The sequence below is a fragment of the Diospyros lotus genome, chromosome 1, assembly GCF_014633365.1.
Source record: "Diospyros lotus cultivar Yz01 chromosome 1, ASM1463336v1, whole genome shotgun sequence".
Taxonomy (NCBI): Eukaryota; Viridiplantae; Streptophyta; class Magnoliopsida; order Ericales; family Ebenaceae; genus Diospyros; species Diospyros lotus.
The window spans coordinates 31978574-31991426 of NC_068338.1; the positions used below are offsets into that span (position 1 = coordinate 31978574).

At 33.6% G+C, this 12853-nt stretch overlaps 1 protein-coding gene across 4 annotated transcripts; it reads left to right on the plus strand.

The window, feature by feature from the left end:
- Positions 1-6910: 6910 nt before the first annotated feature.
- On the plus strand, positions 6911-12574 carry LOC127797146 (GDP-mannose transporter GONST2-like). Of its 4 annotated transcripts, none has more exons than XM_052329751.1 (12): positions 6911-7127; positions 7222-7442; positions 7648-7702; positions 8468-8610; positions 9147-9357; positions 9647-9786; positions 10003-10132; positions 10493-10591; positions 10682-10836; positions 10910-11026; positions 11844-11941; positions 12034-12574. In XM_052329751.1, the coding sequence occupies exons 4-12, from the start codon at positions 8477-8479 to the stop codon at positions 12075-12077; spliced, it is 1128 nt and encodes a 375-aa protein (XP_052185711.1). In that variant the 5' UTR covers positions 6911-7127; positions 7222-7442; positions 7648-7702; positions 8468-8476; the 3' UTR covers positions 12078-12574. The 4 variants fall into 4 exon arrangements, with proteins under 4 accessions (XP_052185711.1, XP_052185720.1, XP_052185703.1 ...); XM_052329760.1 differs by having other exon boundaries at positions 7247-7442; XM_052329743.1 differs by having other exon boundaries at positions 6911-7442.
- The last annotated feature ends 279 nt before the right edge of the window (positions 12575-12853 follow it).

Sequence of the window (12853 nt, forward strand, 5' to 3'; positions counted from 1 at the left end):
TTGACTACAAGAGACGGTTATGGTTTAAATAAAATTTGATTAAGATCAAGTTAAGGTTCTCGCTATGAGGAACTCAAAGTATGTGTTTGAACCGGTTGGGATATAAAACCTATTTAAATATGCTTGACTATTGGAGCATTTTATTGAACATGTTGGTACTTATTTTGATTTGTTTATGAAAATTGGATTTATATTTTAAAGACCTAATCAAACACGAGAATCAAGTAAATTTCTGTTGTCTATGTTTTTTAAACCCGAGTTCTCGACAATTGAAGGCTGCGAAGCCTGGACCCCACCTAGGACGCCCATATTATTCTTATACTTTATGTTGGCAGGGCATAACTTTCCTTCGAGATAGCCCGAGATTGTAATCATGGGTTACGGTGACACCCGGTAGTAGGGGTTGGGGCATCATATAGGATATCCCAAGCGTAGAACAACTCAACCAAGAAAACAAAACATAACAAAAAATAGAAAAATACAAAAAAAAAATGATACAAAAAAAAGAAATGATACAAAATATATGTGTTTGGATCGATAAAACGATCTTACTCACGATAAAGGTTTCAACCCTTAATTAATCAATCCACTCAATATTGATCGGAATTATAAGATTACAAGAAGACTTACAATATCATAACAAGAACAAAAACAAGTACAAGCTCTTACCCGAGCGTTCCCTCTTAATCTTTTCTCTCTTTCTCAGCATTTCACACTTAGAGAATTAGGATACAGTAGCTTCTTAGAATAACCATTCATCCATCTTTTTAGTTCTATTTATAGGCAATTCGTTAATAACAAGGCTAGATATAATGGATAGAAATAGATTGGTTGGTTTGGCTGTTAAAACTGTAGTCTCTAACAACCAACTTAATTCTGTCGATCTACATATTTCTTGTATATGTCGACTGGCTCTATCCAAAGGTCGACAGTTGCTAAACCAACTGTCGATTGCCTTAGCCAATTTTGAGACACAACATATTAATAAATTCCACATTGGATCAAAATTGAATTGGATTAAACTAAGGGACTTGTATCACTCCTATTGCTAGGTAGGAAAAACATTGAGCAAAGATAATGCTTGCTCAAACTTAGCCATTGGAAGTGACTTAGTCAGCATATCAGCTGGATTCACTTCGGTGGAAATCGTCTCAACCTAGACCTGCTTTTTTGCTATTACATCTCTTACAAAATGTAGTGGAACATCTATATGTTTTGTTCTCTCGTGAAAAACACTATTTTTTGACAAGTGTATCGCACTTTGAGAATCACAAAATGCCTTAGGTACAGGCTTTATCATTCCTACCTCTTGAGTGATCCCTTGTAACCAAATTGTTTCTTTAATGACTTCGATTGGTGCCATATACTCTGCCTCAATTGAGGAGAGAGCTATAATGTGCTTGAGGTTTGACTTCCATCTCACTAAATTTCCTCCAAAAGTAAATGCATAACTTAATAAAGACTTCATTTTATCAAGGTCAGCAGCATAATCCAAATCACAATATCCTTGTATGTTATTTCCATTTTCTTTATTTGATCTATACATCAACTTAATGTTTAATGAGCCTTTTAGATATCTTAACAACTAATTAATAACTCTCTAGTGATCTTTGGAAGGCTTACTCATGAATCTATTAACTAAACTTACTCCATAAACTATATCTGGCCTAGTTCCAATCATGGCATACATTAAGCTACCTACAACATTTGAGTATGGTACCTTTCTCATATATGCTTGTTTTTCTTTTGACATGTCTCCCTTAACAGCACACAATTTGAAACAAGATGGTATAGTGGTAAAGACAATTTTGCACTTATTATTGAGCCAACTTGTTCATATTAATTAAGTTTTGATGATTAATAAAAATAAAATTTTTAATATACAAATTTTAGTGTTTTTGGGTGATTAACTAGAAGAGTATTTTCTTTAAAATATTAATTATTTTTTTATTTATAAAATATTTTTATATATAATATATGCATTAGCAAAAATATTATTTTTCATTAATATTATTTTTTCAAGAAATTTAATTTGCATAAAAATGATCTTTTTCAAAATCTAGATTAAAAAGTCAACCCTTAATGCCTTGAAAGTTGACCCTTCAAGTCTTGAAGGTTGACCCTTGGTATTTGGAAGGTCAACCTTCGACCTAACAGTCGAATTTTCGACCGTTGCAAATTCAAGCAAAGGTCAACCCTTGATCTAACGGTTAGAAAAATGACTATTTGAAATAATGTTCCAAACATCTGAAAATATCCTCAAATTCATTTGAAGATTATCAAGAGTACAAGTTGCATATCCAAAGCACCCAAAAATAAAAAACGCTCTCAAACAAAATATCCAAACAACTCGAGGCTCACAACTCATTATTGCACATCAATCGAAGAGCCAGAAGGTAAGAGGAAAAAAAGATTTTCAAGTCTATTTTGAATTTCTTCAAGGTCACCAATTTAATTATTATTGCCTTGTATAATTTATACTTAATTGTTTATTTATGTCCAAGTGTGGATAAATTATTTATAAACATTTAAATTAGCATTGTGGATTGTATAGGTTTCCTAGAACTGTTAAAATTTTGGTATATCTAGTTTTCAAGATAAGCTATAGGATGAAAATTTTGGTGTAGTGGTTGTTTAAAACCCATTGTAATCTAAGAGTGCATCTAGACGCTTTCAAAGTGAATTAATGTGAAAATCTTGGTGAAATTGATTTAGTAGAACCCCAATGGTGGTTAGACTTTGAGAGAGTTGACTAGGTGTGTGTGAAAATATCGAACCACTATAAATTGTGTTGTGCTTTGTTTTATTTATTCTTATTATATCTTGTAACTTGCATTAACTATTAATCTCAAATATAATTTATTATCAAATATATATTCTTAAATAAAATCACTAAGAATATTTATTAAAAGGAAGAAAAATTTTAATCACTTAATTCATCTCCCTTCTTGAGTAGCTATATTTTTAGAGACCAATAATTGGTATCAGAATAGATTTCTAATTAGTTGACCCCCTTATACCTACTTAGAAGAGATCCAGATGACCTATTTCACCAATTATGCAGTAATCGAAGGACCATAACTTTTTAGACCACCTTTATTTGATGGCATAAACTTTACTTATTGGAAGATGATAATGGAGTCTTATTTGATTTCAATAGATTTTTATTTGTGAATAATTGTTAGAGATGGTTTTAATATGTTTAAACTAGAAGAGAAATATTGGAACGAAGAATATATAAAAAGATATCAAATAGATTATAAAGTTAAATACATATTTTTTTGTTCAATTCTTCCTACTGAATATGAAAAACTATTTGCTTGTTCTACATTTCATGAGATATGGAGAAAACTAAAAGTAGTCTATGAAGGAACCGATTAAGTAAAAGACACAAAGATAAGTTTACTAATGTCACAATATGAAGAATTCAAATTGCTTCAAAATGAAAACATTAGTGAAATGAATGGCAAGTTCCAAAAGATCATAAACAATTTAAAAATGTTAGGAAAAACTATTTCAAAAGAAGATCAAGTTAAGAAAATTCTTAGATCTCTATCTTAGTTTGGCAATCTTTAGTAACCACAATAACCCAATATAAGAATTTAAAAGAATTAAAAATGAAAGAATTAATAGGAACGCTGCTAACTCATGAGCTAATATTGAATAAGACAAATGAAGACCCTAAGGAGGCGTTTGGTATAAGAAAAATTTTAAGATTCCTAAAAATGTTAGGTTGAGAATCTATATTCTCATGTTTGGTAAAACTTTTTCATAAAAAGAATCCTGAGAAATAAGATTCTCTAGAATGATTTTTAAAAAACTTTCCCACAAAAAGATTTCTATGGGGGGTTGGGAATCCAAGTTTTCCATGAACTTAGAAATGTTTTTAACAAAGAAAAAGAGTAAAACACCATTTATCTTTTATAATCCCATACGAACATATTATATATAAATATATATATTATAATATTATTATAAATATTATATTATATATATACACAGGTATATATATACATAATGTGTAAAAAAATGACATTTTTTTGACTTTCTAAAGATGTTGTGGGTCCCAATATTTTATATAGTAAAAGGAATTTATCATTTTTAAATAAAAAATTAAATAAGGATAATTTTGAAAAAAAAATATAAATTTACAAGAATGTTACATTTAAACCAAACATAAGAATGTAAATTTTTAGAAAAGAATACTCAACATTCCTGATAATGTTTAAATCTAACCAAACATAAAATTACATAAATCCTGTGAATCAAAGATTTCCAAGAGCATTCCCAAGAATTATGAATTCCAGAAATTTAAAAACTTCTCCCATACCAAACGCCTCATAAGGGTAAGAAAACCCTAATCTTAAAAGTAGATGAAGAATCAGAATACAATGAAGATGATGGAGATGATGAAACAACCCTACTAACCAAAACATTTGCTAGAATAATGAGAAATAAAGGGAATGAGTTCAAGAGAATGACTCCTACCTGCTTTAAATGTTAAAAGAGTGGGCATATTTAATTTGATTGCCCAGAAGAAAAGAAAGACAAGAAATAAAAGAAAGTAGAAAAGAAAAGATTTAAGAAATCAAAGAGACATGCCTTCTCGACATGGGATGCAGATACTATAAACAAGTCATCCCAATCCGAAAATGAATAAGCACATATGTGTTTCGTGGCTTTAGAAGAAGAAAATATGGAGTTAGAAGAATTACAAAAGATATATAAAGAATTATATATAAAATATCAATCTATTAAAAAAGAAATAAAAACCATCAAGAAAAATCATAACGAAGAAAATAAAAAGTTAAAGAGTAAAATAAAAAAACTTAGAAGAAAAATCACAAGAGATCGAGAAAGAAAATGAAAGTAACTTAGAAGATCAATTAATTAAACTTTAAAAGGAAAACAAGATATTAAAAACTCAAAAGAATAAATTATTAGTAAAAAAAGATACAATAAAGAAAAGTTTAGCAACATTAATTAAAAAAAAATTAAAATACAAACTAATGTACAAAACACCTAAAAGAGAATAAAAACAATTTAGATGGAGATGCAACCTAAAAGAAATAATATAGTGCAAATGTGGACACTCAAAGGGATAGCACAAACAATGAATGATTTAAATCATAAAATTTATTATTGGGTTAAAACCAAATTTTTAGACCAAATGGCTTTTTAATTTCTGTTAATTTGATTTGAATATTTGTTATACAAATAAATCAGTCCTTGCTTTCAGAATTAAGACTTTAAGGAACTCTAATTTTACAACTGAAAATGTTTTAAAATTCATAGTATTCATTTTTAAAAAATATAAAAAGTATGATTTATAATTCACAGTATAAATTAAAAAAAATAGAAAACAGAGTTTTAATTTTTTTAAGAGAAAATTTAATTATTCAATTAAAAATAAAAATATTTTCTGAAAAACCATGATTAAAAGCCCACTTAGCTAGACTGTAATGGATTCAGTGTGCCCAAGGTATTATTATTTGGGCCCTGATTCCATTGGTTTATACTTTATACTTCAAATTGGGCCAAGCAAAGCCCAACAAGGAATACCACCCAACACCCACAGAATTCTGTTCACGATGACCGCTGATAATCGCAAATTCGGTATAAAACGAACAAACAAAGCTTCCCAATTTTAATAGAAAACTTTATTAAATTTTAAATGAAGTTTAAGTTGTAATGTTTCGGCAGAGTTTTGCAAATTTTAAATGTTTTTGAGTAGTAATGTTGTTATAAAAATTTAATAGAAATACGCTTAATTCGAGGGGTTATATACAAAATAAAAAAATTTAAATAAATATTTATTAGGTGATATTCACCTCTATAGTTTAGTTAGTTTTTACTCATTTTAGGTGAAATTTTAAATAAATAAAAGTTTTGGTTAGTTAATATTAAATCCTGGGATTTACATTCAAATCTTATGAATAGAATCTATGAAGCACGGAAACAGCTTGGAAGCACCGTTTCGGTGTTTCCGAACCGTTTCCCGTTTCGGAAACGTGAAGACGGCCTGAAACGGCCTTCGAAACGTTTCTGTAAATTGCGAAATGTTTTGGGGGCCGTTTCGCAATTTACAGAAAATATGGAAAACGCGTTTCTAGCGACCAGTCACTCACCTACAGCGAGGAGGACGATCGTCACCGAGAGGCGAGGCGGCGAGGCGAGATATGGAGTATGTAGCGACAGTCGAGGCAAGAGATGGTGTACGGCGGTGGGCGGCGACGAGGGTGAGAAGCGAGCGACGATGGCAAAAACGCTTCGATTGTGAGAACGGCGAGATCAAACGCGATGGTGAGGGCAAGAGACTCGTCGATGGTGAGAAAGACGAACGACAGTGGCAGACTTCGACTGTGAGAGAGGCAAGACGAAGGCGAAGCTGAGGGTAAGAGACTCGTCGATGGCGACCGATAGAGGCAGCAACGATGGCAGAGATCGATTGTGAGAGAGGCGAGATCGACGGCGAGGGCGAAGGCGAGGGCAACAGACGCGTCGACGGCAAGAGAGGCAGCGAGTTGGCGACGGTGGCAGGCGAAGGAAGCGATGCAATTGGCCATTGACAGCAAGGGCATGGGTCTCTCATCTCTGAGAGCTTGGGTATAGGGTAATACTGTAATATTATATCTAGTTTGTAAAATTATAATTTAATATTATTTATAGTATATAAATGATATATTAATTTCACATACACCTCTATATTTTTTAAAATTACAGTTTACCCCACGTTTCCGTTTCCTAACTTTTTTAAAAAATATCGTTTCCGCGTTTTTTCATTTCCCGTTTTCGTTTTCGTTTTCGTTTCCGTTTTCGTGCAACATAGAATAGAATAATATATTTTAATTTTAAAATAAAATATATAGGCAGAAAGAAGCATGGAAACGTGTCTCTGACTGAAGCAACTTCTTCCACGCAGCTTTCTCTTCTATTCTTCTCCACATACGCAGCACGTACTTATTTTCCCGAGAAACAAACATCAATTACTGTAGGCCTCAACAGATACAGGCTCTTTTCTCTCTGTTTTTCTTGTTCTCGAAGTATGGATCGCTCCGACTCGAAGCATTTGACCTGGGGAGGTGCATCGTTAACTGCTCCATTCTCCACATTCAACTGCTTACATGGTGCCATTCACGTTCCTGGATTCTCGCCATTGAATTATCCCCTCCTCCTATTCCTACATGCACACTCAACTCCCTCTCTTTCCAACTCTCATAGGTTTCAGATCTCATGACCATTCCAGATTGTCGAACTTGCCCGATCGAGGGGAGAGGCTTTTATTCGTATGATTCTGGATTATTGCGCGCTTCATTTCATTATCACTCTCTTGGCGTTGTTCGAAATCCACGCCATTTCGCTTTGCGTTTGTCTCCAAAATATTCATAATCACGTCTCCGGCGTGACCTTTTTCTCTCTTCTTCTGTACTTCGATGCTCTCGGTGAGATCTTGTTCAATTAATAATTTTAAAATGCATTATTCATATGATCATGTCTGGCATATATACATATATCTCTATGTGTTAGGTATATACATCTTTCAACATTTCATTACCGTGGAATTTAGATTTGGTTATTTAGCATGCCGCATTGTTGATAATCGGCTTGGAATGATCGGTTATATTTAGTTTGGGAATTATTGTGCAGAAAGAGGGCCTTGTAAGATACCTAGCAGATTGGCATGCCCTCACAATTTTAATTGGTATGACTTCTGCCTCGTATTATTCAATTTCATTTAATTTAAGCCCACAAAATTGTTGCTCCCTTTTGATGAATGTTAAAATTCTCCCCCGCCCCCGCTTACAACAAGAACAAACTGGCTTCAATCGACCATAATATTGAGTAATTTCTCCTAAATTGTTAAGTGCATTGCTAAATCAAGATTAGTTATGTGTTTTTAAAGATTTCAATGGGTTGCTCTCTGATATAACTTATCAAGATTTAGTTTTGCTCTTTACACATCTGAACATTAGTGAATTTGGCTGATTTAACTTATGTTCTCTATATTTTTACTTCAAGTCCATCTGTTTGCATGACTTTGGTTCTCTTGCTCTATACTTTTTTACGTTCTTTGAACAAACTTTTCTCAGAATCTTCAGACAAACTATAGACGATCTGAAAAAAAAAAAAAGAATTTAAAAGGTAGTTTTGATGAAAAGCGCTTAGGAGATAGCGCAATTGCTAACTTGCTTAAAGTACTCATGGTACTTAGTCTTCCTGACCTTCTGGGGTTATGCTTCCTGAACATAATTGTCTGCTGCCTCAGGGTTTTGCAGCTGGTACACTCTGGTAGATTTTTTTTTTTTTCCTTTGGCAATACAAATGGCAGTCAAATTGAGGCCAAGGATAGCAAGCATGTTTGTCCTTGGCACTCCCGTGACATCTAGTACAGTCTTTTTTCCCCAGTACATGATTTACATTTCATTTCCGAATCTAAATTGGCCATATGGATTCTCTTTTGTTGCAGGTTATTGCTATGTCATCCAATTCAAAGTCAGATGCAGGTTTTTCCCTGGATGCTGAGGAACCAGATTTCAGCTCTTTAAATGGGAAACTGGCGATGGATGAACGGGCAAATGTGGAACACGAGCTTCTTAATAGTTTTCAAAGGCAAGGAAATAGGTCAATAAGTAATATGTCAATAGATGCAGAGCACAGGGCAGCTTCAGACAGGCGAATAATTTTCTTGTTTTTGACACAGATTCTATGAATATATTATATCTCTGGTGCTATGGAACTGTTTCCCTATGCATGTACAAAATATTCTTTGCCACCGTCATCTTCATGAACACGTGTGACTCCACATCTCTGTGGAGTTCCCATACAAAAAACCAAATTCCCTTATGTTGCGTATTTGAGGCTTTACAGTTCAAAATTAAGAAATAATCTGTATTGTTTCAAATGCACTGTGGACTGTCCAAACCAGAGGAGTTTTTTATCTTTGCCTTCCTATTCTTTTTATTTTTGAATAACTTCTTTGAATTATGATCAAATTAACTTTCTACTACATTTCCAATTGCATAGTGCACTTATGACATTTTTTTTTTTTTCATATTGATTTGGTTATGAATCAAATTGATTCAGCATTATCATATACTGATCCATGTCACTTTCTTTTTTTTCTATCATGTGTATCCTTAAATCAGACTTCATTGGGGGAGTAAAGCTGCCATTGGGGATGGTACCAATATCTTGGTTGAAGTGGATGAGAAACAGAAGCATGGATCCAGAAAAAAATCTGGGCCTCTATTTTCTGGAACAGCTTATTGCATCTCTTCTTGCAGCATGATATTGCTGAATAAAGTTGTATTATCAAGTTATGCTTTCAATGCAGGAATCTCATTAATGTTTTATCAGGTACCCTGACTTGTCCATAAAATTATGAAAGGTTGCTCCTAGTTTGGTCAAAAACTTTCCCGCTTTTGTTGTGTGCATAGTTCTTCTAGACGTAAATCTAAATTGTTTGTCAATTTAGATATTCTCATAGTTGATCTTTAACTGAAAGCACTGTGCCCTTTTTTTTCTACAAACACTAGCTACTTTCTGCATCTATTCGTCCTGTTTCTTACATGAATTATATTTTTCCGTTTCACTTTTGTAATTTGAGAATTTTCCAATCATGTTCCTAACCCTTTACTTCTTGCAGAATTTAATTAGCACTGTTGTAGTGGTGGCTTTGGGCTTATGTGGAGCAGTGTCACTGGAGAAGCTGAACTGGAAACTAATTAAGGTCTGGATTCCGGTAAATGTAATCTTTATTGGCATGCTAGTGTCAGGCATGTACAGGTAAGTAAAGAACCACATTTTGTACTTGGATATTTTGCATCACCAACTGAATCTATTAAGGAAAAAACTACTTGTCCTTACTTAAGATCAGGAGAATACTGGTGAAAGAGAGCAGTGATACCTAGTTTTCTCTTAAGGGACAAAAGGTGTAAATTTATTGAATCATGCTTGGTTGTATAGTTATGTGCACTTATTATTGTTTGGTTAACTTTTCAGTTTGAAATACATAAATATTGCCATGGTGACGATTCTGAAGAATGTGACAAATATTTTAACAGCAATTGGTGAATTTTATATTTTCCGGAAGCATCAGAATCAGAAAGTTTGGACTTCTATGTTCTTGATGGTACATCATACATCTTCCATTGCATATCATCTATGCTTGGTCTAAAATTTCAAGCTTAACTGCCAACCAGTGGTTATCCTTTTGCTTGAGGGAAGTGGTACCTGTAGTTAGATCAACAGTTGGTGGCCTCTCCCTAAGACGATGTTTGAGTGATTGTTTTTTATGCATGTGATTAAGGCAACTGTATACTTGTATCAGGATCTCCTTATATGCTTTTCTTTATCATCATTCATTTACACAGCATTAGCCCCTTCTTATTGGAAGGCTTAAGTATTTCATATTTTGCCATTTATTCTATCAGTCACTTTTGTTAACCTCACCTAAAAAATGAACTCAAATCCTTGATGCATTGCATTGTAGATAATTTCAGCTATTACTGGAGGCATCACAGATCTTTCTTTTGATGGAGTGGGTTATGCATGGCAAATTGTAAATTGCATTCTAACAGCGAGCTACTCGGTATGTATTTGAATAAAACCATAATTCTTGGTGCACCTCCGTCTATATTTTGATACTTAATTATCATTTGACATTTCTACTCTTTGACAGCTCACTTTGCGGTGGGTCATGGACAAAGCAAAACAGTTGACAAGATCTGGATCTCTCAATGAAGTTTCAATGGTGTTGCTGAATAATATGTTGTCCTTACCTATTGCAATCTTCTTGATTCTTCTGTTTGATGAATGGGAATATGTGATTAAAGTGTAAGGATAAATTTCAATTCCCAAATTTGTCGCTACGGCAGTAATTGTGTTCTCATGTTCTTTTTTTGGATAGGGATGTAACTAGAATGCCGATGTTTTGGGTAGCTGCAACCGCTAGTGGACTTCTTGGACTTGCCATAAGTTTCACCTCTATGTGGTTTCTAAGTCAAACTGGGCCAACCACTTACAGGTAGAGCATGCAGTTAAACTTGAAAGCACTCCAAATGTAGAAAGCTTTATTTTTACCTTTTCATTTATTATTCTTCTAATATTTTGTTGAATCTTAGGTTGAATGCAAGTGGATCTTTCAAGTTTCAATGCATGTAGGAAATATGAAGACGAATAGGTTCATTTACATAAATAGCTTTTTTGAATTAAAGCAAGTCTTAGTAGCAACATTAAGGTTGCTTTTTTGTGATTAGCAAACCATGGGGTTCAACTTTGTGCAAACATTAAGGTCTCCTTGCAAAAGCACACGGCTAAGCCTATGCGACAACCCTCCTAGAATGTCACAAAATGGGGAATCTCGTGTACTGAGTACATCTTTTTTCTAAATAGTGTGAAGACGGAGCAGTGATTTTGGAGTATTGAATTCCTTAGCATCGTGTTACATCATTAGTCCAAGTGATACAGCCATTAGTCCAAAGTTTTATAAGAAGGGCAGGATTTTCTTTTTCTTTTCTTTTTTTCTTTTCTATTCATGATTTTGGAAGCCTGTTGATTTTGTTAGCTTACAAGTTGCCCTTAATCATAAATGTCATGGCCAACTGGTAATAGGTGTTTCAAAAAGAGAATAGTGATGGGATTCCAGGTAACAGCTGAACCCTCGCCTAAATTTTACTTTAGTACATTCATTCTAAAACTACTTTTAAGTGTCAAATAAAACCAAGGGCACAAGGGAAAAAGAGTGCCCTCTATATCTGAAACCAAGACTTGCTGCCATCTGTGTGCTGGTTTGCCCTCTTTAGTACTTGTATTCTCTATAACAATATGCTCCTGGTTTGCAGTTTGGTGGGTTCCTTAAACAAAATTCCTATCTCCATTGCTGGTATGGCATTGTTCAAGGCTCCACTAAGTCTACCAAATTTCTTCAGCATCCTTTTTGGTAAGGAAAATGCTAATTAAAATCGATCACAAACACTTGAGATATGTAACTATAATTTAAACCTGATGTCAATGAATATGTATTTCCTCCAGGACTATTTGCTGGAGTATTCTTTGCCAGGGCCAAAATGTCCTGATCTCTTAAGTTTCTCTCATTAGGGGTGAGAAAGGAGAGGACGAGGCGTTGATGTTTTATGTGCTGCTATAGCAAACTCTCATTTCAACAAGAGCACATATGAAAATGAGTACCTGAACAAATTACTGAAGGTTTCTGAGAAGGCGTTTCTAATGCATTCTTCAATTCTTTTTTTTTTTTTTTCCTTTTGAAACAGAAGCCGGTATACACTGGAGCATATAGGAATCAGAACAGGGGTTTCGTAAATCAAATAAAAGAAGTTCAAAAGTGTTACTGGTGTTCTTCACAAGGGATACATTGAATTTAAAATATTTTAAATCAATTTCTGTGCATGCTCTTTGGTTTAGCCTTTGGAAATATAACACGAGGAAAGGAAATTGTAACCTTATCTTCCACTGAATTGATGGGAAACTTTGTTGTTATCAGCTGAACCTGTGATGCTCCGGGTCGAGATGTATTTGAGCTAAAGAGACTTAGGCTTATGTCTCTTGAATTGTAAGGCTCTGTTTGTTTTCATGATTCTCTTCGTTTCTATAGTTTTCTAATTCAACTGATAATTAACATAATGAAGTGAACAGTGGTTAAGAAGTAACCAAGAAAGAGCCATTCTAATTTTGGATCAAGGCATAGAGGTATTATTATACACATACAATCCTGCCTTTTCTTTCATACTTTTTATCTAATTTATGATTAGAGAACCATTTTGGTGCTGGATCAGTTCTAATGGGCATTGGGCAATAGATTAGACTTATAGCATGTCCAAGACCACCCTCCCTG